This window comes from Lynx rufus, unplaced genomic scaffold (assembly GCF_022079265.1).
Source record: "Lynx rufus isolate CCGP_SWC_20201006 ecotype Redwood Valley unplaced genomic scaffold, mLynRuf1.p SCAF_15, whole genome shotgun sequence".
In the NCBI taxonomy this organism is placed as follows: domain Eukaryota; kingdom Metazoa; phylum Chordata; class Mammalia; order Carnivora; family Felidae; genus Lynx; species Lynx rufus.
This window is the reverse complement of record NW_025814829.1, coordinates 914,940-940,189: the sequence shown is the minus strand read 5'-3', so window position 1 is coordinate 940,189 and position 25,250 is coordinate 914,940. Positions and strand designations below refer to the sequence as shown.

General features: G+C 54.1%; 2 protein-coding genes across 2 annotated transcripts in view; one reads left to right on the top strand and one right to left on the bottom strand.

Moving 5' to 3' along the window:
• Nucleotides 1-9,509: 9,509 nt before the first annotated feature.
• Nucleotides 9,510-25,250, bottom strand: part of LOC124509910 (carboxyl-terminal PDZ ligand of neuronal nitric oxide synthase protein) — a 286,360-nt gene continuing 270,619 nt past the window's right edge. Inside the window, exons 11-12 of the mRNA XM_047076502.1 lie at nucleotides 13,850-14,156; nucleotides 9,510-12,856 (exon numbers count right to left, since the gene is read on the bottom strand). Of these exons, the coding sequence (XP_046932458.1) occupies nucleotides 12,382-12,856; nucleotides 13,850-14,156 (782 nt within the window). The 3' untranslated portion in view covers nucleotides 9,510-12,381. The remainder of the gene's footprint in view (nucleotides 12,857-13,849; nucleotides 14,157-25,250) is intronic.
• Nucleotides 18,802-21,612, top strand: SPATA46 (spermatogenesis associated 46). The gene is made up of 3 exons (XM_047076504.1): nucleotides 18,802-18,904; nucleotides 20,127-20,240; nucleotides 21,092-21,612. The coding sequence occupies exons 1-3, from the start codon at nucleotides 18,802-18,804 to the stop codon at nucleotides 21,610-21,612; spliced, it is 738 nt and encodes a 245-aa protein (XP_046932460.1).

The window sequence follows — 25,250 nt, the reverse complement described above, 5'->3', positions numbered from 1 at the left end:
ATTTAACTAACCAAGCCACCCAGGTGCCCTGTCTTTTTTGTTCTTTAATGGAATCACAAATTTTCACTAGAGAAGTCTTGTATATTCTGTTAGATTAATTCCTAATTGTTTTTAGTTGTTACAGATTCTGTCTTATGTTTTATTACATTTCTAGCAGCCTATGGCAGTGGAAAAATGTTTACTCTCTTGTGTGGATCTACTGGTTTACCCGTTGATCCTACTGTAAATCAAGTTGTAAATTCTATGTAAATTATTTTGTTGGCTGTAAATAACACCACTTTGTTCTGTTTCCACACTTGTGAATCTACTTATTTTCCATGTTTCCATGCTAAAATCTCGAGTATCCGCTAAACAGTAATCACAGAAGGGGTCGTTCTTGTGTGGGTCCCAGCATTGCATGGAAAGTTTAGAAACTTTCTCCATTTCGCCACCACATTTGCTGTTTTCATCAGAAATGTTTTGAAATCTGTTAAGTGATTTCTGCATCTACCGAAATTGTCGCATTCCTTTTGTCTTCATTCCATGAGACGTAAATTATTGTAATAAAATTGCTGAGATGATCCCATCCTTTCATTGCTTCCCTTGACCATGCTGTATTATTTTCAATAAACTGTTGGAGTTGGTAAGTGAATACTTCATTTAAGGGTTTTGCATTAAAGGAACGCCTGGGTGGCTCAGTTGGTTAAGCGTCCAACTCTTGATTTTGGCTCAGGTCATGATCTCACTGTTTTCTGAGATGGAGCCTCCTCTCATGGATCTTCGCATTGACCGTGCTGAGTCCAAGCTGGGGAGGGACAGAAGGAGAGAGAGAATCTGAAGTAGCCTTGGGCTCCAAGCCGTCAGCACAGAGCCCAACGTGGGGCTCAAACTCAGGAACCATGAGATCATAACCTGAGCTGATGTCAGATGCTTAACCAACTGAGCCACCCAGATGCCCCAGTCTGGCCATTGATTATGTGTATGTGTGTGTGTGTGTGTGTGTGTGTGTGTGTGTGTGTGTGTATGCTGGCTTATTTCCACATTTTGTAATAAATACATATAAGGCCATTATTTTAGCTCATGGTACTATTTTAGTAGTATCCCACAAATTTTAACATGAATAGTATTTATTGCTGTGTAGGTCAAAGTAGTTTTAATTTCTATTAAAATGTCCTCTTCAATCCAAGGACAATTTAGTAGTTTGTTATTGTTTTTACACATATGTTTTAGCTTTTATTTTTGTGTCGATTCCAAACTGTAAAGCATTAAGAGTTCAATAACATGGTTTGACTTGATTTCTGATGCTTCCGTGGTGAACATTCTGTGAATATTTCATTTGTTTGAGAATTGTTTTTCCTTGTCATTTTGAAGTTCATTCTCGTGACCCATCCCATATATTCAAGATTATGAATCATGCCAAACAAATATTTTATAGAAACTAATTACAATAGTTGGTATACAGATTGCCCCCCCCAGTTTTGCCATACCTGTTTTAACTATTTTAGTGTTATATTTTTAGGTGTATATCTTTTAATAATTATTTTATAATCTTCAATCTATTTCTTTTATATGAAGTGCTTCTCTTGGTCTCTTAGGATTTTTTTTGCCTTTAATTATATTTTGCTTCATATTAAAATTGCTGTCCTGGCTTTCTTTTCATTCATACTTTCCTAGTATATAATTTCCCATCCCTTTGTTTACAAGTTTTCTCGTATCTTTTGTGTTAACTCTGTCTTCTGTAAACAAAATGTTGCTGGATCTAATTTTCCCCCAAGATTGTCTCCTTTTGTTTGGCAAGATCAATACACTTACATTTATTACCATTTGTCTATTAGAATCTATTTCTGCCATTGTTATGAGACGAATGTTTATGTCCTTCAGTCTCCACATATGTTGAAGCTCTAATCCCCAAAGTGATTAAAAAAAAAATTTTTTTTTAATGTTTATTTTTGACATAGAGCATGAGCAGGGAGGGTGAGAGAGAGAGGGAGACACAGAATCCAAAGCAGGCTCCAGGCTCTGAGCTGTCAGCACAGAGCCCCACACGGGGCTCGAACTCATGGGCCGCGAGATCATGACCTGAGCCGCAGTCGGATGCCCTACCGACTGAGCCACCCAGATGCCTCTCTAATCCCCAATGTGGTTTAGAGGTGGGGCATTTGGGAGGTAATTAGGTTGAGAGGAGGCCATGAGGGTGGCCCTAATCCCTCTCATGATGGGACTAGGGCTTTTAGGAGAAGAGACGACAGAGTGCTCTCTCCATGTGTAAGTGCCAAGAAAGGCTTTGTGAAGACACAGTAAGAAGGTGGCTGTTTGCACTGCTGGCAGTGACCGTCACCACATACCGAATCTGGGACACCTGACTTAGGACTTCCCATCCTCTGGAACGGTGAGAAATAGATTCTAATGCAATGTTTGTCGTTTAAACCACCCAACCCAGGGGCACCTGGGTGGCTCAGTCGGTTAAGCCTCCGACTTCAGCTCAGGTCACCATCTCGCGGTTCGTGGGTTCGGGCTCCGCATCGGGCTCTGTGCTGACAGCTTGGAGCCTGGAGCCTGCTTCCCATTCTGGGTCTCCCTCTCTCTCTGCCCCTCCCCCACTCATGCTGTGTGTGTGTGTGTGTGTGTGTGTGTGTGTCTCAAAAATAAACATTAAAAAAAAATTTTAACCACCCAGTCTACGGTGTTTTGTTATAGCTGCCTGAACGAAGATAGAAATCTTATTAGCCTTTACATTTACTATGCATTTTGTTTTCTCCCCGCCTCTCTTCTGCTTTCCAGTGAATAGATCACATTTACCTGTGTACCTTGAAGGCTCTATTTTTTTAAAAGACATTTTTTGGCAGTCACCCCTACCTTATAAAGACATGTATTTTTGCTTTTCTCTACAATATTTAAGATAGATCAATTGTTATAATTAAGCATACTCTCATTTCACTTCTGTTACCATCATCACTCTTATCTTGCTTTCGGATGTTATCTAAAATTTGAATTATTATCTATTCCTTTTGGGTCCTTCATCATTTAAATAAACTATAATTTCTCATCCTTACTTCCTATACATTTCCAAACTCATAGCAGTCTCCGGAGTTTATTACTTTTCTTACTAGAATATTTCCTCCAAGGGTATTTGCAAAGATGGTCTTTGAATAGCAAACCTTTTACAGCCTCACATACCTACATCTTCCTTTTATGTCCAATTAAACAATAGTTGAGCTGAACATACAATATAGGCTTAAGGTGATTTTCTTTCAACAACATAAAAATCTTAAGCCATAATCATTTTGTACCCAGGATTCTTATTGACATGTCTAATGTCAATCTGATTCTCTTTATTATCTGATTGTTTTTTTTTTTCCTGGAAACTTTAAAGGTGGTCTGTCTTTATGATCTTAAATTTCACAGTAATGTGTCTGAATATAAGTTTTTCCTTTATCCTGTTTGAAAGTCCATATGCCATTTTATTCTTAAGGTTTTTTTTTAATGTTTTATTTTTGAGAGAGAGAGAGAGAGAGAGAGAGAGAAGGTGAGGGGCAGAGACAGGGAGACACGGAATCGGAAGCAGGCTCCAGGCTCTGAGCTGTCAGCACAGAGCCCAACGTGAGGCTTGAACTCACAAACTGTGAGATCATGACCTGAGCCGAATCGGATGCTTACCCGACAAGCCACACAGGCGACCACTTCATCTTTCTATACTTTTGGAAATTATTCTTTTTTCCCAAGATAACCTCCCCTTTATCTTCTCTCGCCTACTGGAATTTAGTTAAGAAGTGTCCTCTATTTTTTCCCTGCATTCTATTTGTTGGTGTTAGGAAATGATCTGAGGAACGTGAAAAGCCTCTCTAAAACGGATATAGTGCTTTTCTCATAGTTAGCAGTAGCACGAAAAGTTGCTCTTTGCAGAAATTAGTTACCAGAAACTGCAATGGCTAAAGTCAGCCACAAGAGAGCAGACAATCACCAAGAAAACAAAGTGTGTGTGTGTGTGTGTGTGTGTGTGTGTGTGTGTGTGTGTGTGTGTGTGTTTTAAAAAAAAGCACCGCGAGGAACCATCGTAGCTATAATGAAACATTGCTCGGAATAATACTCACCTCTCCTTTGGATGTTTAATCTCCAGTGTCGATAAGAGGATTAGTGTATGAGCCAGGTTCCCCGATGGCATTTGAAACGCAGTAGAAACACTATTGTCACTCCTGCCTGGAGCTGAACTCCTTACAAATCATAGAGCAGATTCATACCCAAACCTTCGTGAATCAATGTTCTCAAGAGGCAGGACGGTCAGCTCTGTCGCTCACGGGCAGAGTGACTTGGGGCAGGTGGCTGAAACTCCCTTAGCCTCCGGTCACCCGCGCCTAGAAAACGGAGGGATCATTCTCACTGCATAGGGTCTTGTGGGGAATCAGAGATCACGCCAGCATAGGTGAACCTTGAAACAGTAGAGTCTTTGCTCTTTCCTCTTCTGCGCAATGAGGGGGGTTGGTGAATGGGTCTCTAAATTCCTATCCTACACAAACATTCAGTGTTTAAGGAAAATGCATTCGCCCCTGGAAAAGGTCCAAGTCAAAAAGACATTTCTGGGCCATGACCATTTCCCGAGAGTTTTTACCACGCTGGTGTGATGGAAACAGAGAAGAGCCATGTGGTGAGGAAGATGCCTGCTCCTCGGGTCTAGAGACCCAGGCCTCCGGGTCCTGTGCTGCCCATTCTCTGCCGTCAGTCTCAGGCTCTGCTTTGTCTCCGCCCCTAACCTCAGTTTACCCATCTGTGAGATGGGGCTGAAATAGCGACGCCACAAGACGTGAGGATTCACGAGATCATGTGTGTGAATCTCTCTGAACGCAGTAAGAGGCTCTGTGTCCGAGGGATGGGCTTCGTTGGACTTCCCAGCGGGTTCTTGAGAGACACACATGAGACAATGGATGCCAACTGATGAGCACAATTCCTGGAATGCGCGGGAACTTCAGAAACGTAATAATACAGCTCCAGTAGCAAAGCCCGCAGTGGTCAAGCAGAAGTATTGAGAACTGGAATGGGATGCAGCGGTTGGAGAAGCGGCCGCGGGAGCCGGGCAGGCGCCTGGCATCGAAGTGTGACCCTTCTTACATCAGGCAGGACGCAGTGCTGGCTTCTGCTGCCTCTGTGACAAGGTGGCACCTGTCCAGGGAACTGAATTAATGGAGGCTCCGGCTGGAGACAAATGGCCCACACACTGGCCCATTAATCATCCTCCACTTTGAGAGTGGCCCTCCCTCGATCCTCTGAAGTCGGTGGTCAGGTGCAGAGACTGCGTGCGGGTAGGGGGCCCCGAGGAAGGGGCTGAAAGCCGTGGCGTTGGTCTAGGCCAGGCCTCAGAGAAAGCCTGGTCTAGTCCGTTCCATGCAATTCAGCACTTGATTGTGTGTGTGTGACAGACGTATAAAATTTCCCGAAATAAGCGAGAAGTTCTTTGACTTCAGCTCACAGCACATCTCTATCGAGCTCCTGAGATGAGCCAGGGGCCGGGCTGCGGACTGAGGCGTTAGAGGTGAACATGGCGTGGCCCCCGCCCTCGAGCTCAGGGACCCGCGGGACACCGGGCGGGAGCTCCGTTCCACGTCACTGGACAAGTGCCCGGATGACGGGTGCATGGATGCCACGGGTGGTGCAGAGGCGGCTGGGGGGTGGCGAGCGGGAAGGACTCCCGGGGGGGAAGGGATGCCTGAGCCGAAACGTGAAAAGACAGCCTGGCCAAGTCAGAGGAAAGAGAAAGGCAGGCAGACAGACAGCCCTGAACAAACAAGTCATGGAAGCGATCCTGAGAAGTTTGGGGACTGGGGTATGGAGCGCGGCGGCAGTAGCCGGAGAGGCAGCTGGCAAGGGGGGCCGGGCTGGGGGTGATCTCGCGACCCTGCCTCAGACCCCGGCCACAGTGTCCAGCACGCACATCACTGCGGGGTGATGAGCAAGGTGTTGGCGAGAGATGGGGCTGGCGGCTGCAAACCGCAGCCTCAACCTCCGGCTTTTCTCACACGTGGGATCACTTCCCAGGCGGCCTACACGCCCTGGCCGGAAGCCCCAGCTCCTGGAAAACGGCAGACCTCGGCCCGGTTTAGAGAAAATTCACCAGGTCTGCTGCAAAGACCATCTATCTGACAGTTCTTGACACAGAGGACCCAGCACTTAGAATGGAGCAAGGAAGACTGAAACAGAATTTACCAGATCACCTGGAGGATGCTGGGAAGCTAGTCCAAGGTGGGTAGTCCAGACTCGTCCCGAGCTTTCCTATCCAGCAACCGGTGGGTCCGCTGGGGGCTCAGGATGTGGAGGGAGCTCAAGCTCTGGCTGAAGCTGCATGCCAGTCACGGGAACGATGGCGTTCACTTCCCTCCATCTCAAAAGGCCAGGCTGCTCCTTCACGGGCCTCACGGTGGTCTGGACCAACCTGAACCCTCGCAGGGAACCACAGGGAACATTTTCTTTTAAATGTTTATTCATTTTTTGAGAGACAGCGCATGAGCAGGGGAGGGGCAGAGAGAGACACACAGAATCTGAAGCAGGCTCCAGGCTCCCAGCTGTCAGCAGAGAGCCTGACATGGGGCTCGAACCAACAAACCACGAGATCATGACCTGAGCTGAAGTCAGATGCTTCACTGACTGAGCCACCCAGGCGGCCCCAGAGAACATCTTTTAAGTTGCCATGACTTAGCCCACGAAGGGGGGGGGCATACACGCCAGACCAACAGGAGTTACGCAATAAACAGGAACCCAGAAAGCATAAGGTGGTAATCGTGGCGGGTGCTTTAAGGAAGAAGGTAGCAAACGGCACTGAGAGCTTCTAGAAGTTTTAAAGAGTAAAAGCAAAAAAAACCACAAAAAACAAAAAACAAAACAAGTTGCAATTTGTTGGGAGGTTGCTTTTTGTTTTGTTTTCCTTTCTGGCCTATCGCAAGGAGAAAATGCTGGCAGTTTCCTACTCTAACGGCCCGGTTCCTCAGGCGCCTTCCACGAGAGAGCAAGCAGCCTGGGGTTGGTCTTTAAACATCTTGAGCTCGCCTCCCTGTCTGTGCAGCCTACAACCAAGGGGTTCGCTCCGTGGGACAGGCCTACTCCTGGCTCCCTTGAGTTGGACCATTTATCATGGCAGCAGCTGGAGATAAGCTGGACACAAAGAGGATTTGTCTCTGAGGAGGGACGAGCCCTAGATACCAACGCGGAGGAATTTTCTCATTAGCAGGAAGTCAGTGGTGGGGACTGTGGGCTTTCACGGGGTGCCCCAGTGCAAACGGCAGCAGGGAGGGGGAGCGGGCTGGGGGGGTAAAGTACTCAGAGATGCTTTCACTGAACTTAAAGTTTCCAGAGTGGATTTCCTTGGGAGAGAGAAAAGACATGAAATGCCATCTGCACTTAGGACACGGTCAGGGGGAGGCGGGATTCATCTACCAGGCTGTATTTCTTTGTGCAGACTTAATTATGTGTTCCCACTCGCAGGGGGGCCGCCGTGGGGGCTCCGCATGGGGCATCCCAAATGCTGCTTGTTGAGCGAAGCCCAGGGGACCCTGAGGGCCAAGAGCTCAAAGATAAACCATTGCTGAGTCATCAGCAGCCGCTGGCCGGGCTGGGACCCTCTGCAGTGGTAGAGACAGGGAGTCAAAGCACAGAGAGTTCTAGAACACTCCCAGGACTCACGGACTTGAAAGGGATGCCAAAGCCTGGGAGCAAACTGAACGAGAAGGAGTTCTCGGAGTTCGGAGCAGCATCTGAGGCACAGTCCTCGATTAGCTAATTCCATTAATTCTGAATACCAACTGGGGTTCCCCCGCCAGCACGTGCACGGACTTCAGGAATGAAGCGGGTTCTGAATGGCCTCTGATTTGTTCGTTTTCTTCAGCAATTATTGCAAGATCAAGCTCGGAGGAGAAACACTTCCAGGTGAAGTTAATTGCCTCCCGCGACCCACCCCCTCCCCCATTTGGTGCTTCTGTTGTATTTTGATATCCTGCTAATGTAGCCTGTTAGGAGGGACAGGCCCATGGCGTCCTCACCCACTGCCAACACGGAGAGAGAAAACCAGGCACCCCTCTCCCACCATGTCACCACTGTGTCACCAGACGGCTCTCAGCTCATGCAGGGGGGCTTGGTTACGTTGTCTGAGTACAGGCACTCTCTAGGCCATCAATCAGCTCAGCTCAGAGAACAGCCTTAGGAGTGACCTGTGCACATCCATTTTTACACTTAAAAGCTTCCAGAAAATTTTATGCTACCCTTTTTCCTAGTTGATCTTTGCCAAAAATAACTACCCCCGCATAATAGCGGAAAAGAAAGGCGTATCAACGGCACATTTCACACCTGAATGCCCGAGGAGGCCAACCCCGGAGCCATCCAATGGGAAAAGTTGCTTGAGAATAGTCATTGGAGCTTCCACTTGAAGAAAAGGTTGCTATTGTAAGTATTTTCAGAGCCTTTATTTATTTCATTTTTTTTGCTTTTTTCCCCCAGGCGTAGAACGGACTGGGTTGGTTTTTGCGTTTCTCCTGCCTCCCCAGGACAGTGCAGAGCGAGCAGGCAACCCGAGAGCACCGTCTTTTCACACATCTCGAGGCACGGAGTGGAATTCGAGATGGAAAAGGCTGGAGCCTCCTGCCCCAGACATTTCTGATGTGGAGCCTGGGACCCCGCGTGCTGTCGAATCCAACCACTGGGCCTGGTCGTGGGGGCAAAGGACAGAGCTGGGCGGGAAGGCGCCGACCTTCCCCCCCTTTAAAAACGTGTCTGGTTGCTGTGAACAGACTGAAGGCCTTTTTCTCCCCCCTCCCGTCTGTTCTCGCTTCCTCCCTTTTAAAGTGGTTAGAGGCCTGGTGGGTTCTCAGCTGTGAGAGTCCTCTGGGTCCCTGGGCCCGACACCGGCCTTGGGGGAGCAAGGCTTCCGGCCAGCGCCGCTCCAAGCCACGTTCTCTAAGCAAGCCAGAGCCAAGCTCGCCCCAATGTGGGAAGTACCTCCGTCCGCAGCTCCGGGTAGTTGACTGACATCTGCTGACGGTGACTCTGAGAACCTGACCGCAGATCTGGTCCCTCTGAAGGTCTGTGTGTGTGCAGGCCTCGGTGTCCCCTCCTCGGTGGGAGAGGGCCATAGACCCCCGGTCAAGTCCTTGCCTGGAGGACAATCCAGGGGTCCACTCGCATCGCCTCCTGGGGAGGAGGGGGCTTGCCCACGCATGTCATGTTGAAGCCCCTGAAACAGCCACAGGTCAGGTGGGAAGGGGGACGCTTAGCAGCCAGCCAGTTAGGGGAGCACATGACGGCCCCCGAGGGCCCCAGGTGGGAGGTCGGCCAGCAGCAACCGCCCCCCCCCAACCTCGCCTCCCCAGGGCAGGCTCATAACCCTAAATGCCAACGCTCTCCACCCAACAAGCGAGCCTCGAGAAGACCAACCACTTCCCATCAGTCTGGAGAAACCAAACAAAACCAGCAAAACCGAAGCCAATCATTTTATTCCGCAGTTTCCTTCTACCGGAAAACTACTAAAAATATAAATATAAAATATCTAGAAAATACTCAGAATAGATCTGTAATCTTCTTCCTCTCCCAGACTGGGGCCGACCTCTTTGCTCTTTCAAAGTCGATGGATCCCGTGTGTGTCTGTCTTCAGACCATCCACACACAGAACAGACACGTTTCTCTCTGTGCGGGGGGATGTGCCACCCACCTGCCAGGTTCTGGAAGCTCACCTGTGATTTATCAGGGGAAAGCTACGTGTTGACTAGGGGGGTACAGTGGGGTTGGGGGAGTATCGGGGAGAGAAAAGATTCCGTGCCCCCAACTTCCTTATGCAGACATAGAAGATGGTCCTTCACTCTTGGTATCCTGCCTTTGCGTAACTGGGCCACCCAAGGGCCAAGCTCCCAGAGAAGCTCCCAGAGAAGCTGGGTGTGTGTGTGTTGGGGGGGGGGTGCCGGTTGCCATGCTGTGATCACAGGAAGGTCAGGTTGTTGAGACAGACATGGGAAGCCAAATGGGGCTTTGGATGGAGAACTGGTCTTCGCCCAGGCCCTCAGCAGGATTGGAAGTTGCCCCTGCTGCTGTCCCGGGTGACACTTAGCCCCTAGCACCGGGTAGCGTCTGTAGCACCTAGGACGGGATTTCAGGCTCGACCCCCCTCCCCCAGGTGGCAGCATCGCCTCGGCTGGAGGACAATGGCCAGGGTAGAGATCACAGAGAGGCCGAAGATCCGAGCCTCGTTTGGTAGCAGACACGAGTCCGGAGAACTCTGGGGTCATCCTGGCCGTGGCACCGGGACAAGCTGGTAGGGTTCCCGTGCTAACCCTGAATCTGAGGGCCAGGACCTCAGCAGTGGCCGGGTGTGGTGTGCAGAGCAAGGTGCTTAAGCCAGCCCGGGCCTGCAACCTCTGCACACACGGCTGCCCCCATCACCTGGCTGGGGCCACCCCGATCTCTGGAGGAGGAGCCCCAGAGCACAAGGGCCTGCCAAGTTCCCCACCAGAGAAGCAAACCGAGCTTCCCGTACGGAGGCTCTCGTGGAGCTGTGTGAACTCCCAGCAAATGTGTTTCGGCTCTCTGCCCTCACCCCCTCCTGCTCTGTGTCTCGTGCAAAACTCCAAGCCATTCTGGGAAAACTCACAGGCCTCCAAACGTGGTCCCGAGAACTTTTGAGCCTCGGGGTCAGGTTAGCACATCGTCGTGATGTTCTTGGCGTTGAGCCAGGACCTAGACCTCCAGTCACTGCCCACTGCACCACGGCCCGTAGGGTGCCCGACACGTGCAGACCCTCGTGGGGGACACGAGGCTCCGCTGTGAAAACGCAGCGAAGCCTTGCTTTCCAGAGCAATGGAAGACGGGGTGGGAAAGCTGTGGCAAGGTCGCAGCCGCTGCAGAAGGACGCAGGAAGGGCAACCAGCTTCCTGGCATCCCCCCCCCCGCCGCCCCCAGGCTTCCAAGTCTACAGGAGTTAGCTTGGATGTTTCTCCTGGGGGGGTGGGCAGGAGGAGCTGGGTGATGGGAGGTGAGCACTGTGGGGGGCGGCGAGGGGGCAGCTGAACGATGGACAGAAGAGGGGAGGCGGCAGGAACCCTAGGGGGAAGACAGGCCGACAGTCTGTCAGGCCCCGCTGCACCAGCCTTCGCCCGGGGAGCCGGCCACCCTGTTCAACAAATCTTCTCGCTGCAAAGGCCCCCGGGGCTGGGATCACCCGCCCCGCCCCGCTGACAGGGGCTCCTGGTGGGACAGAGGAACATAAAAGTGGGTGAAGCCAGGAGGGCAGGATGAACCGGGTGAGTCCCTGACATAGATCCCAAAGGCAGGGAGCGAGAGGACCGTGCGGCATCGGGGCAGGGAAAGGCAGGGCGGAGGCCTCTCCAGGGAGACCCGGGCAACTTAGCAGAACACAGCGCCTCCTGCTCAGTGGAAGGTGGCTTTGTGCCTCGTTCCCAGTCTCCCTGGTCACTCTGGCTCTCTCACTCACCACGCCCAGACCCCAGAGCCACATCATTTCAGGCTGTGGGCGCTCCCTCAAAGCCTTCTCTGTCCTCACCCTGTCTTCTCTGTGACTTCTGCTCTGGGTTCTCCTGGGGCCGGCTCCCTGGAGGCCAAGTTCCTGGGCCCTCCCCCCAAAGCAAGGTGCTAATCTGCTCAGCCGCTTCCTCTGCTTCCTCGGGGGCCCGCCTTGCCCTGTCCTCACACACAGCAAGGGGGGCCCTGGCCTTTCCTTCTGCGCACGGAGCCCGCCAGCGGCTGGTCGCATGGCTTTCCCCAGCGTCTTCTCAGTGGTCGGCCCCGGGGGGCCTGGTGTGTCCCCCAGCAGGGCAGGTGGAAAATGCCCTGAGAACCCTCGGCGACAAGGCTGCGCCCAGGTCTCAGGCCCCCAAAGGGTAGAGGCGAGGGGACAACACACGGTCTTGGGACCAGGAGGAGCAGGGTGTGTGGCTTTCCAGGTCTGGGCCCGTCGTCAGCCCAACCCATCAATTCTCCATTCGGCCCGATGCCCCAACCAGAGGCAGAAGAAACGAACCAGGGTCTGAAGGGAGAAGAGTGGGGGGTGGGGGGTGGGCACAGGTGGCATGTGGGGGGCAGGCAGAGACCATTCCTGCAAGACCCTTCATCCCGGGCTGGTGGCCCTGCAGGCCGGTGGGAAGTCCGGGCTGCCTGGGAACAGCGATGCCCCCCCCAGTGTGGCAGCCGGCCCCGGAGGGGGGAGCTTCTAGAAAATGAGGCTCGGGAGCCACAGCCCAGCCCTTTAGCATTCGGCAGACAGAGGCTCTAACTAGGGTGACTCAGGGAGCCTGGCCCCGGATCGGCGCTCTGATCTCTGCACAAGGGGGCAAAGGGCACGCGGAGCGGGGGCAAGGGCCAGGGGGCACCAGGGACGGAGACGGCAGAGGGGAAGGGGGTGCCCGGCAGGGAGAAGGGGCCCTACTCAAAGGACAGCAGGTCTGGGTGCGGGCCCTCATTGTCAAGGCTGGAGGTCCGTGCCCGAGGCGGGGGGCCACTGTCCTCCGGCGGCTGGGCCAGGCGGACGGGGCTCAGGCTGCGCTTGAGGCCGTTCCTCTCGAGGAGGCCAGGGGAGGAGGCCCTTCTGCACTCAGTTATCTTCGGTTTGGGTTCGTCCTGGCTGTTCTGGTGGATCAGGTCGGGCACTGACAGGGAGACCTCTCCGTTGGGCAGAGCCTCGCCCCTCTCTGCCGTTTCCGCGGGAACGTCGGGCTGGGCGGCGGGAAGGGGTTCCCGGGGCTGCCCGGGAGGCAGCTCTGTCCCGTACTCCAGGCTGCTCAGGACTGGCTGCGGCGAGATCAGCATGTCCTGCGTGGTCTTCAGGGCACGAGGGGTTCGCTTCCTGGTAATGGGAGGCGGGGGGTCCAGACGAGGGAACGCGTCCTGCAGGGCTGACCTGTGGGGTTGAGGCGACAAGCGCATGTGCCCCCCAAGCCCCCCAGCTGCCCAGTGGCTCCCCCACCCGGCACACGCCTCCCTGCTCGGGCCCCGTCCCCGGTGTGGCGTGTGGGTTGTGGCAGCCGACAGAGCTGGCCTTGCGCCCGTCACACCCCCGCTCAGTGCTCACAGCAGCAGAGCAGTGCCGCTGGGACCACAGGTGAACCGAGTCATGTCAGAGCCCGTGTGATGAGCCCTACGAAGGACCCGCCGGCTCAGGAGCACAGCAGGTGTTTAAAACAAGGCCTGGGGGGAGCCTAGAGGGCTCAGTCGGTTAAGCGTCCAGCTTTGGCTCAGGTCACGATCTCACAGTTCGTGGGTTCGAGCCCCGCGTCGGGCTCTGTGCTGACAGCTCAGAGCCTGGAGCCTGCTTCAGATTCTGTGTCTCCCTCTCCCTCTACCCCTCCCCTGCGTGCCCTCCGTCTCTCAAAAATAGACATTAAAAAAAAATAAATAAAGCAAGGCCTAGAAGGGACGTGTGGGCATGAGAACAGGAGGCCCACCACAGCCGGCTTCTCCCTCGCCGGCCCCAATGGGTCCCACAGACGCCCACTTTCCTCCACCACCATCGGCCGGGGCCGGGGCTCGAAGGTGTGGCTGGGTGTTAGAATCCACCTGGGCAGCTGCAGGCAACGCCTGGGTTCGAATTCCACTCTGCCCATCACTAACTTGGTAACCTTAAACTCCTCACGCTACCCACCCCCCCCCCCCACCTCAGTTACGTGCAAAGTGGTAACAATGGGATCTACCTCGCAAAGTCGCTGCAAGGGACGGGGAAGCATGTAGCCGGGCGTCTGCTGACACGCGATGGGCACTCAGGACGCCTTAGCTGCGGTGGGGTGGCAGTCAGCAAGCAGGAGCATCGCCCCGGCCATTCCCCGCGTGACAACCTCATGTCCCCTGGAGACACGGGTTCGGCCTGGAGCTCTGCGAGCAAGCCTCCTGCGCTCACCTGTCAGCCTCCACGGCCCCGCCGTCCAGCCGCGCCCCCGCCGGCCTGTTGATCTCCATGGCGCCCGCACCGTCCAGGCTCGAGGGCTCTTTTCTCCGCAGGAAGTCGTTAACTTTGGCCCCCACGGCTCTGCCCAGGTTCTTGAGGTGCTGGCTGCCACCCACCCGGAGCCCCGGCCCCCCAGGCTCCGCAGACCCCGGGGCGGCAGAGCCGGGGGCCGTCAGCCTGGACAGGTGGGGGAGGGAGCAGCTGGGCTGCAGCTTTGGAGGAAGGGCCGCATTCAAGTTCTCGAACATGCTGTGGTCCACTGCAAACAGAGGGGAAGATGGGAACGGTGAGCGGAGGCACGCGGGGCTCTGGGCCACGTCACTCTGCTGCGTTCCCTGATCCCACGCCCACAGCTGTCCCTTCCCGAGGCTTTGGGAACATTCAAAAGAGCCGGCACACTCTTGAGCCTCCCGATCCGGTTTTCTTGATGGGAAAGTCCATCCATCGCTAGAACTAGCCACTCTAGTTCTGCCCCGCCCAGTTAACGAGGGGCAAGCTCCAGCCATAAACTTAGAACCTAAAGGTAACTCATCCCGTGAAACCTGCCTCCTTGACCCACGGCTTGACCCCTTACCTTGGGGTCACCGAGCCCTCTGAAGAAGAAATGATGGAAGTAATGAACTACGGTATTTGTATGTTGCTGTGAACACAAGCTGAGGGGACACAAGCATGGGGACAGACATAAGCATGGGGACAGACGCTGGAGGTCAGGCTCAAAGTGGAAGCCACCTGCGTGGCCCATTTTCACGGTGGGAAACGGGCCTCCTTACTCCTGAGGAGGCACCGGGGACAATGGGCAGCTGCTCAGATGCGCCGTGGGGACTCCGGCCGGGCTCACACCAAATGCGTACGAACTCGGGGCCAAGGGAGCCAGGGGAACCTGACCAACACCCTCACGACAACCTGGAGGGGTGGTGGCAGGAATTCTATTTATACACGAGCAAGGTGGGGCTCCCAGTGATAAGTACCTGGCAGGCCCGAGGTCACGGGGCCGATTACTGGTGGGGTGGCACCAGAGCTCAGGTTTTCTCTCCCTTTCCACCACCTCGCTCTGCCTGGGATCGTGGAACACACCTCACAGAAGGCCCTTCTCTCCGGGATCTTTGGTTCGAAAGATTAACTCAAACCCACCGGGTTGTGAACATCTGGAGGGTGAAGGCCATGTCTCATTCACTTCCGTGTCCTGAACGGCTAGCCTGGTCTGGTATACAGTAGGTGCTCAATGAGTATCCTGAGTTGAACTGCTAAACCCATTTTGCAGCTGGAGACTTATGGAGGCCGAGATCATAACTCCAAGGAACGGAGCTCAGGGCTGTAAGCCACATGGTCTACACACTGGCAACAGGGACTCCTCCCCGACCTGGAGATCCAGCTCAATCCTCAAGGGAGCTCCAGATGCACCCCGGGGGGCCTTGGAATCACGCGTGAGGTTTCTGTCCTTACCAACTGCTCCATATATTCTGTCAATCTTGGGGAAGGAGAGGTTATACTTGATCACAGACTCCAATCTTCATCAACACCTCTAAAGGCCTATGCATGCAGAGCCTTCCCAAGAGTAACTGAGGTCGGGGGGATGCTTTGTCTTCTGCTGAACTGGGCATAAAGTAGTTCTCTCTGCCCTGCACTGCGGAGTCCTGGGACAGGGGATGCAGGTCTCTTTACTGTGCTTTCAGCAGCCGTATCCCTTCTGTAACTACCTAGGGAAGCCCTATTGTAAAGGTCTTTGGGCGGCACAGGAAGCGGGGGACGAGGGGTGGATGAATCCCCCCAGTGTGCGTATCTACCGCACACACAGGGAAAGCACCACTCCGGGGGCCGTGAAGAGCTGGGTGGGGACAACCCTGGGGGCCGGGGCACAGAGCTGACAGGTTCAGGCCGCCTGGTCTCCAGGTGTAGACACGTCACACTAGCAAGAGCTCCAGCCGGACCCACAAGGGGGTTATCAGCTCCTGACTCTCCTCCTAAAGGCGTTATCCTGCCATGTCACCTGCTTTCGCATAACTTGCCTATCACATCCCGCACCCTCCTAATTTTTCTTTGATCATAACATCTGTGAACTCAGAGTAGCCCTTGGAAATGAAAGCATTTGACTCTTTTCCCCCAAACTAGAACGTATTTGGGCCACCACGAAACCAGGGCAAATGTTCAAGAGAGGTTCGCAGGGGAAGGAGATCCTGTTCCCTCACCACTTCCTGGCTCAGATGTTTCCGTGGTGGTTTCCTTCTTGGTTTAAAGTGAACTTTTAGTGCAGACATGCTCATTTCTGAATGTGTAAGTACCAAAAACACCTGTCAAAGTGACTTGTAAACGGTGAGCTCCTCTTATTTTCAAAACACATTCTAATAAAACATAAATAGCTTCTAGATTAGGCACCGTTGTGGATTTTCTACACTTCCTGCTCTCTACCTTTTAGGATGCATGTACTGAATTCTTAAGAAGTTTAAAGATAACCCATCATTTGGTCTCTTTACAATGCTCTAAGTCTTTCTGGCCAACACACCTTGTCTCTATGATAAAACGGTCAGCTCTTGGAGGGGATGGAACATCTTGACTTTTATTTTCTACAATGCTCAGCATGGAACCTGGCATGAGTCGGCATTTAAGAAGTTGGTTTCATTGAACTGGCTTTTTATACGAATACTTAAAAAACCGACCACATTATGGGCAGACATTGTAGAGAAACTGCTCCTGGGCCTTTTTCCATTTACAAAAGCCACTCAAGACCCTCTCTCGAGGTCAGTCCGGGAGCAACCGCCCTTCTGTCTGAGGTGGGATTCTGGCTGGGGGCTTCCTGCATTTCCAGACCTGAAGGACGTGCAATGAGCCCCCTTCCTGCTGATGGCACCGATGACCCCCACGCTCTGTCCCTCCCTTTGGACCAGAGGCTTGGTGGTTCAGAACCTAATGGAGATGGTTGAAAGGTGATAGGATCCCGACCCGGTGGCCCGCCCAACAGCACCCCCAACATGCACACATCCAAGCAGAGGGAGACACCTGTGACGTGGGTCATCTGTAAGAAAGACGGTATCTTACCTGTCCGAGAAAGGGGCTCGGAAAGCAGGTGGGAAACAAACAAGAGAGAGACACATTTTATGTAGTGACCGACCACTTTGGGAGTGTCACCTCCTGCCTGGGGGCCACCAGCAACAACATACCAAGAGGGTATAGCGTGCACGACAGAGGCCCTGCTGTCAGGATTACAACCAACCCTGGGCGACCAGGTTCCCATGACCTTTTCAATAACCAAACCAAAAGAGTCCTGTTTTAAAAAACTCTACAAACAAGCACTGACACAGTCTCCCATGGGCACCCCAATATTTTGAGCCCCCTTTTCAGGAAGTCTGTCGGAAGTTCCCAGCTGGCAGTGGGAAGAATTCAATGACCCACGGCAGGAGGAGGAAGTTCAAAGTCTTCTGGACCCCTACGTGCATCGCTCATTACTATGCTGTCCCACCTCCACACATAAATCGCCAGGTTTTCGACCAGGAAGATGTCCATCCATTCCAACTGTCTAAGTTAACAAAACAGGAAAACACGGTGGCCGGGAGGCGTGCCTAACACCGCACAGGGAGCGAACGGCAGAGCGGGGATAAGGACTCACCCACACTGACTCCCAGGACCCCGTGATTTTTCTCTGCACCACGAGGGCCAAATCAAATCGCCGATACCCTCAAAGCTGCCAAAGGCCAGGGCGTCAGTGACATTCCAACTCATTCTAAGCTTTCCAACCGGGCTCCGAGGTGCTCGGGCAAGGAAATCAGCTTCTCCACACTGTCCCACAAGGTTTCAGCGCTCCGGAGGAACACCAGCAAGACGACAACTCCGGGCTCTCCTACACAGACGCTTACTCACAAGCCCGCTTGCTCTGCACGCTGCAAGGGGAGGCTGCCGCTGCTCACAGACCAGACCAGATCTTTCCACGCTGCACAAGCACACACATTTAGATCCAATACACCGATGTACCTAGTCTGCACCTGTTGTGACGATTAGCTTGGAGCATTCTCACCTTTCACCCTTCCCCCACTTCCCTCCAGCGCTAGGTTGTCACAGGAGAGGGTAGCAGGGACACAGAGGCAACCTTGTTACTCTGGAGTTCAGTGTCACCAGGAAAAAGGCTTATAATGGTGTTAAGCCACCCATTTGCTGAAAATAGCACCAACCATTTAAAGCATTATCTGGTCCCTGTTCTTGGGACGGACACACTGAAGTATTTCGACACAAAGGCACAGGACGCTTGTAACTTACCTTCAAATAGTTCAGAAAACAAAGCATGCTGGGGGCCGGGGCGGGGGTGGGGGGGTGGAATTGACAAAGCAAATGCAGTAAAATGTTAACAACAGGCAAATCTGGATACAGAATGTATCGGTGCTCTTCATACTAATTTTATTTTTGCAGTTTTTTCTAACTTTGAAACGATTTCCAAGGAAAATGTAAAAATCACACACCAAACTAAAAAACAGAAACAACAAAAACATCTGATGGCAGAGGTTAGGCAGGTGAAGGAAAGCAAGAAGGTTATCCGGAGAGGACAGAGGTCCCCAGAGCTGGGGGGGGGGGGGGTGACAGCAATGACACAAAAATGACACCAAAGATCAAAGTCGGGGGGGGGGGCTGTCAACAGATTACATCACCATCACATTTCTGCCATATGCTTCCTTCTCCCCTCCCCCACCCCCCGCCCCAGGTATCCTCAATCCAGGCCAACCAACGAGGAATGACAAGTCAAAAGCAATCTTTACAGAACGTGATAGATGCTATCCATCTTTGAAAGGGATACCCTAGCTGGGGAGTGGAATCAGGTGACCTTGTGATGTCAACGGCGCTCAGAATGTTTACCGTCTGGACAACCCAAACAGCCTCTTGGGAACAGGTGCATAATCTCCATACCCTACGGTAGTCACAACATGGAGAACTTCTCACTCCTCAGCATTTCTGGACCTCGAATCTCTTCCTCTGCCCTGAGCGCGTTTCCTGACATTATGTCCTCACATGCCACCAGCTTGCCAGGTAAACTCAGGCGCCATTAGGGCCACAAAAATGTGGTTTTTCAGAAGCTTTTAATTGAGTCCTCTACCAGATCATGTTACAGGGCTACGATTTAGTGAGACAGGCAAATTACACACGGGGAGAAAATAATTTTTCAAAATGCTGCATTCATGGTAAGTAGTCCCTGCTGTTTATTCATTTCCGGCAAGGGAAGGATGGGGAAACATTTGTTCTCAAAAAATTCTTTTTCTTCTAGAATCTCAGGTGACAGTCTGTGTAGGGTATGTGCCAGGTTCAGGCCTGTTTTGACAAGCTGGAGAAGACTCTCCAATCCATCAGTAGGAACCTAAGAGGCAGGGTCACTGAGGACATCATGGAATAAACATGGGCCTCTGAGGACTCACTACTCACAGTGCGGTCTGTGGGGCGTCCACGTGGGCATCACCTGGGCACTTCTTAGAAATGCAGAATTTCAGGCCGCCCCCAGGACTGCTGAGGCAGAGCCTGTGTGTTTAACAAGACCTCCGGGTGATCCCCGGAGAAGCGTGCACATTAAAGCTTGAGGGGGCTGCTCTACGGAGGAGCTGGGTCTCCTCAGTATCCATATGCCTGGGCAGAGGACCCGTAAACGTTGGTTTCTCAAACAGAGCACAGATACCACTCTGGGATTTGAAGCAGGCTGGCTTTTTATCAAGCGCTAGCAGCCACCCAGGGGCCACCCAAGCGCTCCCTGCCTATGGGTGAGAGAGGTTTCGTTCGGAGACACTGGCTTCTCATCATCAAAGGGACCATGTAACCCATGCGGGATATGGGGTCCATGACTAGACTCCCTCCCTTGGATCCTGGAGCGAGCCCAGAGGCTGGACTGCAGAATGAAGACAGACAGACACACAGGCAGGCAGGCAGACAGACGCACACACACACGCACACACATGCACACAGAGCGAGCGGCAGGAAGGTCAGCAGAAAGGCGGGCCAGGCAGAAAGCTGCCCATCGGTCTGCATCTCAAATTCTCCTTTGGGGAGAATCTTCCCCAGATCAACAAAAATGCCCCATTTGGAATTCCCCGGGATGCCACCCAGAACAGTTCTGCCTATCTGGGTACAAAAGAGGGCATGGTTTCTCTTTGGCTTTGCGAGGTCATAGGGTCGCAAGGTGGAGCCTCTAGGTATGTCGGGGAGGGGGGTCACCAAGACGAGGACTTCCACGTCAGCTCACCAGAGTGTTTCTTCTGTAACCCAGACATCGCAAAGACCGCGTTACTCACGGAGGCGTCCAGCCCAGCTCAGGCCCTGTCACCCCAGTACTTCGGCAGCGCTCTCCGGCATGGGGTGCAGAACACGGTTCTCTCTCCAGGTGAGGCCTTCTCCGCCCCGGCGGGCACACAGGAGAGGCTGGAGGGGCAAGGACTGCTGGAGGGCGCCTTTTCCCCTGTGGTCTCCTGCCTCGTCCTTCCTGGAGCGGACACCCCACAGGCCTGGAGGGGCCCCACTTCTCCTCGCCTGCCTCTCACGCGGGGGTGGCACAGGGGCCTCGGCCTGCTCGGGTTGTTACGGGAAGACAGGTGTTGAGGCCAGAAAAATGGCCACAACCATGGGTGGTGGGAAACAGATTGCAGGAAGCCAGACGTCTGGCTGTTGGCTGAGCCCCCTGCCCATCTCCTCGGAGGCAGAGGAAAGCTGTGTGCAGGGAGGGAGGCACCTGACAAATGTCAAGGCTTAGTGAACGAAGGCACTCTCCACTGCCCAGAGATCAAGCTGCCACTCGTGGAGACGCGAGCGGCAGGAAGGAATGCCTTCAACGGCTACCCCCCACCCCCCACCCCCCACCCCGGGTGCCACCTGCTCTCAGAACAGCAGTCGGGGGGGGGGGGCGCCTGGGTGGCTCAGCCGGTTAAGTGCCCAACTCTTGGTTTTGGCTCAGGTCATAATCTCATTTTCTTGAGTTTGAGCCCCGCATCGGGCTCCCTGCTAACAGTACAGAACCTGCTTGGGATTCTCTCTCCACACCCACCCCCCCCCCCACCTCTGCCTTTACCCTGCTCACTCTCAAAAATAAATACACTTTAAAAATACAACAACAACTGCAGTCAAGGTGGGACAGAGGCCACCCGACCCCAGGCCCGGCCTTCCTGCCTGTCTGCTTGTCCCGTGGCCTCTGGCCGCTCCGGGCCTCCCGCTCACACCCACCCCTGTCTTCCTCTGCAGACTGCCTTTTGGGGGACCCCCAGACCAGGGAGCCCCGGCGGGGCTGCACTGTCTACCGGCCCTGGTTCTCCCCTTACAGCTACTTCGTCTGCACGGACCAAGAGAGCCACCTGGAGGCCTACAGCTTCCCAGAGGTGCAGCGGGACAAGGGCAGGGGGGACGGCTGCCTGCCCGAGGACCCGGCTGAGAGCATCTGCTCGTCCTCTTCCTCCCAGGAGGACGCCTGCCCCCGGGAGGCCGCCAAGAAATTCGGGCACGGCCTGGCCTCCACGGACGGCATCACGACCCAGGACATCCTGAAGGCCGCCAGGTGGCACCCCGCCCAGCAGAGCGGCTACAAGTGCGCAGCCTGCTGCCGCATGTACCCCACGCTGCACTCCCTCAAGAGCCACATCAAGGGGGGCTTCCGGGAGGGCTTCAGCTGCAAGGTGTACTACCGCAAGCTCAAGACCCTCTGGGGCAAGGAGAAGGCGCGGCCGGGGGACAGGCTCTCCTCCGGCAGCTGCCAGGCCTTCAAGTAGGCCCGCGGGATGGTGAGCGGACGCCTCGGTGAAGAGGCGACGGAGCCTGTTTCCGCCTCCGGAGAGATGTCAATAAACCGACACTGGCCACGGCCTTCTGTCAAGTCTGAGGTCGCCTGGTCCGCCTGCTCTCCTTCCCAGGGGCCCCGTCCCAGTTCCCTGTGGCTAACGGTTGCTTAGCAACACCAGGCCCACCTCTCCACCCCTCGCCACCCCCTCCCCCGCCCCTCTCCTCCTCAAGGTTGGGAAGAGCCTCTACAGGGTGCTTTTCAAAGTGAGGTGCCCAGATCCGCAGTGTCAGCATCCCCAGGGAATTTGCTAGAAATGAAATCTCAGGCCCGTCTCAGATGCACACAATCAGAAACTCCGGGGGTAGGCCAGCCTTCTGTGCTCTGACCAGCCCTCCAGGTGACTCCAGTGGAGCTCAGGAATGAGAACACTGCCCTCAGATCCTGGCCCCCTTGCTGGTCCCCCGTGGCCAGTCAGTCCCTGCCCCACCCCCCAAGAGGGGAGAGAGTTGCCCACCCTTTCCTGTTGGCACAGGGAAGCTTCCCCGGAAGGACTTCCGCACAGTCTGAAAGCTTCTCAGGCGTTTGAGCTCCTGAGGGGTAGAACCGGGGGGACACAGGCCCCCCTGCGTACGGACAGGTCAGGGTAGAGGCTCTCCCCTTGCCCTTTCGGTGATCATGGAGGAAGTTTTCCCGAAGCCTCACCTTCTGGTTCAGGAGAGCTGTCTCTGCTTAACCCTGTCCTGCGAAAATATCATTTGTGGTTCTTTTGAGAGAGGCTGGGCTCAAATCCCATCATGTCCCACACCGTGAGAGCATTCCCCACCCACTCTCCCCCGCCCCCCTTCTCTACCAACCCAGCCAGAGTCTAAGAGTGTACTTGAACCGTGGACTCCAGGGTCCCAGCCTGTCCACTCTGGGGTGGGTGGTCTCTTTAGGCAGCCCTAACATCACTCCCTGGACCCCCTAGGGGAGAGACCAAAGGAGTCCTCACTCTGACTTCCTGTTTCCTTAAAGGGAAAGGCCACCCAAGCCCTTGAAGATGCCCCTGACATGCTTCACTGCGCATGTGTGTCCCCTCGACGGGGCTCTTGAGGGAGTAAGGGAGGGGCCCACACGGGGGCCTTGTGGCCTTACCTTGGTCTGTGGGAGAGTCAGGAGAGGAATCAGCTTTTGTCTGGCTGCACACCCTCTGCCCAACCCGCACTCCCTCCACCAGGGCACCCATATCACAGGCACAGGGGATCGAGCTAGGGCCATGGCACATGCTACCCATCACCTTGGGAGGTGCTTGAGTGTAAAGACAGGTGCTCTCTGCCTTTCACGTTTAATAGCATCGTTGCCGCCCCCCCACTGCCCTGCTCTCTCAAGGCGGAGGTCTGAGTAACGCTTCAGCACACAGAAAACACAACCCAGCACACAACTGCATGACCAATGGTAACGGGTACAACCTCCCCTCCCCCAGCCGATCAGAAGGTAAGCGCTAGGGGTGCCCTGAGCCCCTGCCAGGCGCTCTGCCTTTAAAATGCAACCTCATTTACTCTTCGTTATCGCTTTACTTGGCAGGTTCTATCCCCATTTTACAGATGAGAAAACGAGGCTGCGTTCCATTCGCTCAGTCAGGAAGGGGCTAAAGGGCGTGAGAAGCTGGCGGATCGGACTCTCAGCTTTCCCCGCAGAGCTGGGCCTTACGAAGTACCAGGTTCAACAAACCCTCTGCCTTCCAAAGGGCTCAGAGCTCTGGCCAACATAACTGGTTTCCAGGACGGTGGCTTCTAGTTCTCAGACGCTCTTCTCTGGCTAGCATTGCGCCTCCCTTTCGTTTCTACGCCTGGCAGGAAAGCCGAGAGCCCACGAGCCAGGGAGGGCTCTCCCACTGAGCTGTGCTGCAGTGACATCACGATATTTGCAGGTAGGTGTGCGGAGGGGCCAGCTTTGACTCCAGTCAGAATCCCATGCATATTTCAGACGTGTAGTCAGGGGGTCAATGAAATTTTATACTCTGGGTGATTGGAGTTACATCCGAAAACATCTATGATGTACTTTCTCAAGCACCCAACACTTGCTGATATGCCAAGGATGCCTGGAGTTTCAAAAGACCCGGGGTTGGGAGAGTCTGAAAAAACGGGCACAAGCCCAGGGTCTCTCAGCCTCAGCACTACTGACACTGGGGCTGGATGCTTCTGTTGTGGGGGTGGGGGGAAGGGGTGGGGGGGTTGACCTGTGCATCGTAGGATATTTAGCAAACATCCCTGGCTTCTACCCACTAAACGTCAAAAGCATCCTTCCCCCAGTCGTGACAAGCAAAGGTCACACGTCCCCCGGGGAAGCAAAATCATCCTCGGATCGTAACCACCGTAGAACCTGATCCCGCAAGGCTGGTCTATACAAACTGCAGCCGAAGGCACCGCTTTCCTCCCCTCTTTGTTTTCTGAACACCACAACCCTTGAGAACCGTGTGTCGCAGAGCTGATGGCCGCTGGCTTGGGAAGTGGGGTGGGAGGGAGGGGAGGTCAGGCAGCAGGTGGGATAGAAGAAGCAAGAAAAGACCATGGAAAAGCTTTTAGAAATCAGAAAGGTTTATTTAGCAAAAGCCACTAGACTAGTGACAACATCCAGGGAGTAAGTGCACTTACATGAACAGAGAATCTTTTCCCAGAGAGTTGAACCAACAGAGTTAATGACACAACAGTTTTAGAAAGTAGAGGGCTCAGGTGTTGGTGGGGTGAGAGGAGGCAGTCAGGCAGAGAGGAAATAAAAGGAACACGAGTCCTAAACAGGAGCCATTGGGAGAAGGGAGGCTACGAAGGGGCTTCACAGAGAGCACTGATACAAGCAGGGATATAAGGAATATCATTTTCATCGCAATATACAGTCCATCCTGTGCAGAGAAATTCTTTGCTGGCTCTGCAACTGTGATAGGCCGGAAGTCGGCTGGCACCCGGGGTAGGTTGAGGCAGGCACCAGTAAGGTAGGCGCCCCTGGCGTCCGCTTGTCCTCCGTGGACAGAGGAAGGATAAAAAGAGGAGGGCAGGAGTTGAGTGAGCAGAGCAAGAAGCAAGGAGGGAGAAGGAGAGGGGGCCATCGCTGGGAAATCAGGTCTGCGATGTTCTCTTTCCTGCCCAGTGGCTGGTGAATCGCCAGGGTCCCTAGATCCGTCCTGTCCTCTCCACACGCCCCGTGTGCTGCTGTGGCTCAAACTGGGGAAGGCGCCGGCACGCAAACCAGTCTCCGGCAAAGGCCCCGTCTGGGGGAAGGCTGGGGCCGAGGCAGGCGGAAACCACTACGGAGCATCCGAGGGCAAGGGTCCCAAACGGGTCCTGAGTCAGTGGTACAGAAAACTCGTCTCTCTGATTCTTTCGTCTCTCCTAAATTTCCGTTCTTCTTTCGCTTCGCAAGCTTTCCTAGACCCTTCAGAAACCATTCCCCACCCATTCCTCACCCCCTCTCCTGCCACGTTCCACAAAGCCAGTCCACTGGCCCCCTGGCTTCCCCCTCAGCTCCTGCTGACACGCAGGGGAAGGCAGGGGAAGCCTCAAGAAGCCAGACCTTTCACGCTCTGGAACACTCAAAATTCCCACGCTCTGAGAGGTCGCACCCAGCGAAGGATCTGGTGAGCCGGCCAGGCTC